This window comes from Saprolegnia parasitica, assembly GCF_000151545.1.
Source record: "Saprolegnia parasitica CBS 223.65 unplaced genomic scaffold supercont2.667, whole genome shotgun sequence".
Taxonomy (NCBI): domain Eukaryota; phylum Oomycota; class Saprolegniomycetes; order Saprolegniales; family Saprolegniaceae; genus Saprolegnia; species Saprolegnia parasitica.
Genome location: NW_012157061.1, coordinates 1,288 through 4,771, shown reverse-complemented (window position 1 = coordinate 4,771; position 3,484 = coordinate 1,288). Strand labels below are relative to the sequence as shown.

The 3,484-nt window shown below is 56.9% G+C and overlaps 2 protein-coding genes across 2 annotated transcripts; one reads left to right on the top strand and one right to left on the bottom strand.

Annotated features, from left to right (window-relative positions):
- Positions 1-1,333: 1,333 nt before the first annotated feature.
- On the top strand, positions 1,334-2,002 carry SPRG_17494 (hypothetical protein; the record flags this gene model as incomplete). The annotated part of the gene is made up of 4 exons (XM_012356970.1): positions 1,334-1,485; positions 1,528-1,629; positions 1,675-1,875; positions 1,925-2,002. The coding sequence occupies exons 1-4, from the start codon at positions 1,363-1,365 to the stop codon at positions 2,000-2,002; spliced, it is 504 nt and encodes a 167-aa protein (XP_012212360.1). The 5' UTR covers positions 1,334-1,362.
- Positions 2,003-2,375: 373 nt separating this feature from the next.
- SPRG_22387 (hypothetical protein) lies at positions 2,376-3,443 on the bottom strand (the record flags this gene model as incomplete). Its single annotated transcript, XM_012356969.1, has 2 exons — positions 2,376-2,648; positions 2,994-3,443. 2 exons carry the CDS (start codon positions 3,441-3,443, stop codon positions 2,376-2,378), a joined length of 723 nt encoding a protein of 240 aa, XP_012212359.1.
- Between the last annotated feature and the right edge of the window lie 41 nt (positions 3,444-3,484).

Below are 3,484 nucleotides of genomic sequence, written 5' to 3'. Positions count from 1 at the left end.
GGACATGATTAGACAGCTCCAAGACCAACTGGCGCAGGTGCCAGAGCCGTCACCGTACGTTCTCGCGTCGGCGCAGGCAGACGCACTCACGTACATACATTTACCTAGATCGCCAAGCGCCGGCGGAAACACCCGCGCCAAACGGTCAACCAAGCCGAAGCGGGCGGTCGTGGAATCGAGCGCCAGCGACGACGACGACGACTCGGAGGCCAGCGTCGACTTGCCGTTGCTCTCAGGTTCGATGGTGCTTTCGATTCGTCGAGGTCTCATGCTGCGAGGCAGACGACGGCTCGGACCACGACGCGCCGGCGTCGGCTGCCGATATGGGCAGCCAGGCGTATGCTACCGCGCTGCCGCAAAGCACCAGTCAGTTCTATTCGGCCGACCAGCTTTTGAAAGAAGAAGAGGAAGAAGGAGCTGCTATCAAGGCTGCTGCTCCTGCCTCGTTACTTGGCCACAGCGACGACGATGCTGACTTTTTAGATATGCTGTAATTGCCATACACAGCATTCCATCGCGTGTGGCAAGGAAACCAATCCCTGGGTGCGCGGGTCGCATTTCGGTTGCTACCGAGCTACGACGGGACAAAGGGTTTACTCATTCTCGTCGAGGTTGATACTCCGTACGCAGCTACAGGTAGCACACAAGGTACGTTTGGAGGCACTCTCGGCTTGCACCAGCAGGACAGCAGGACCCGGTTGTCATTTTGTGGTGGTCGCGTCTGGAAGATCCGAGGCGTACTAAATATGGCTATTTATGGTATGTGCCATAAGTTACAGTTTGGCCGATTTCTCTGGCTGTAGGTCTCCAACGTCGATGCTACGTTGCATTTCGTGCACCCCAAGGGCTCTTCTGTCGCGCAGCGAAGTATGGGCGTTTTCGTGTTCGAGTGCTTTGGGGTCGCCAAGCGGCCTCGAATCTGTCGAATCTCCATCGTCCTTGAATTCGCCCAAGGGGATTGGTTGAAACTAAGGGAAAACAACCAATCAAACAAATTAACTACTACGTAGTATATATTGCATATTACATACTGGGATCAAGTCTACCTGATCGAATATATTGATGTCGACCATTCTGCGACGGCAGAGCTGCCGGTATCTACGTTGATGCCGGGAGGGACGATTGCGAGGGCATGAAGGTAGCACACAGCTGCAAGGTCATCGCAGCTGACCATTAAAGGCTCCGCTTTGCCAGTGTACTCAACCGAGGATCCGACGACGGCGACGATTGTTTGGGGAGGATATGCTCTGGAACGATAGATGGTATATGCGATGTGGCATATGCCGAATATAAAATGCGCGACCGTGATTGGTCGGATTGACAATCCCGTGCAAAAAGAAAAAAGGACAGCACATCAACGGCATGGCATTCCCACTTTCGACCTCGATGGCAGCCGTGGCCGTAGCAGCGCTGGCAGGCGACTGGGACGCTGTGTCCTCGGCGATGCCCACAGGTCTCGACTACAGCGCGGTGATCGAGCCCAAGGTATTAGCGCCTGCGACCCAGGAGCTCACGCATCCTACGTAGACAGGCTACACGCTGCTGCACTTGGCGTGCCTGCACAACCAGCGCGCTCTCGTGCAAGCGCTGCTGCGCCAACCGCAGCTCGACGTCAACGCGACCGATTACGTACGCTACACCGAATCTACGGAACCTGACGCGCAGTCCATCTAGAGCGGTCAGTCGGCGCTGCACATTGCGTGTCACTACGAGCTCTTGGACATCGTCGAGGACCTCTTGGCGGCGCCATCTCTATCGATCGACCTCCAAGACAAGGACGGGAACACGGCGCTGCATGTGAGCATGTACCACAGCCAGCCCACTTGCGCGACGCGTCTGCTTGCCGCCGGTGCCAACCCGCGTCTGCGCACCACGGTACAAACTACGACTCGAAACAGAAATGACAACATCGCTACCGCGATAGGACGGAGAAACACCAAGCGCCGTCGCAAGCGCGCTTGGTAAAGACGGAATGCTGGAGCTATCCGTCGCCGCGCCGTGACGCATCTCAAGACGACATCCACGCACATCTGTAGCTCTGCTTCACACGTACTCCTCAGGGCCCTCGGCGATTTTAGTTCTCTTTATAACAACACAAAATTCCCAAATTTGACGTCACTCGCGTGATATTCCTACCGCATACGAACTGCGATCGACGGGGCGATATGTGTAAGACTTACGAGACAATTGAGGCATGAACGCCGCCGTAGCCAACGAGCAGTGCTGGCCACCCCCAGCTCGTTGGAGTCACATATCGGTACTCGTATACAAGAATAGTAAAGTATGTCTCTTCGCTGTGTAAAATTGTGGCTTTTGTACGTGTTGATCAATCATTACAACAGTGTGAGGGGTGGAAGCGACGTCAAAAATGCCCACTAGCGTCGCCACCACGGACGCCGCTTGATGCGCATCGGTATCGGTGCTACGTACGCCGACAAGTGTGGCTCCAAGAACTCGTTGATGGCCGGGTCCAGTGCCGTCTCGACGTAATCGTGGATCGCGCACTCGAGCGGCGCGTGATACAGCTCGACGGCATTTTGGATCGTCTCGGCGAAACCAAACCGCTTGGTCTGCACTTTGGTCGCCAAGCGCATCTCGTAGGCGCGGCCGAGGATCTCGATGAATTGCTTGCGCTGCGACCGTCGCTGCTCCGCGGCATCGAGAACCTCTCGCTTGATCATGGCTGGTGTCGCCCTGCGTGGTCGAGCCCGGGGTTGGTGGAGAAACGGGCCTCGAGGCCAGACCCGGTTCACATGTGGCGATACGACCATGCGCTCGGTGGCACCTTCTCGGTAACTATCAACGGTAGCACTCCGCCCGATCTTGCTTAAATGTTGCGTCGGAGACTCGGGTGCCGGGCTCACGGCCAAGTGTCGACGAAGATGCGACGGAAAAATTGATCGTTTTGTCAATGCCTCGCGTCTCGACGCCGACTCGCCAGTGAGCGTCGAGACGGTTTGGCTGGTTCGCAACACGTGTTTCAACGGCGCGACACCCAGCCGCCCAGTCGTCGGGTGAATCTCAAAGAGGTACGTGTAGACACGCTCGAGGCAGTCGCTGATCCGGTACACGTGCGGCCAGGCCGCCAGCGCCACCTCGACGCTCTCGATCGCTGCCGGCGTCCAGCGCCGCGGCGATGCCTGCGTCGTCTTGGCCCATTCGACGATCAGCGCCAATATCGAGGCGCACTTGGTCACAGTTGTTTGACTTTGCACTTTGAGTGCAAAGACAAAGTGGTTGACGCACCCCGGGTGCTCGAGCCAGAGACTCACGGGTGTGACCTTGTCGAGCGTCGCGTTGTACAAACTGTGAGTAGCATCGATGATGTGCTTGGTGGATCCGACCATGCAGAGTGCGGATAAGATCTGGAGGTAGACGACGGGCTGGAGATAGAGGTGGCTGGTGCGGTACCACTGGAGAAGGAAGAGCGCGCATTCACGCATGCCGACGCGATCTTGATGCGCACAGCTCTGTGCCCAAATGT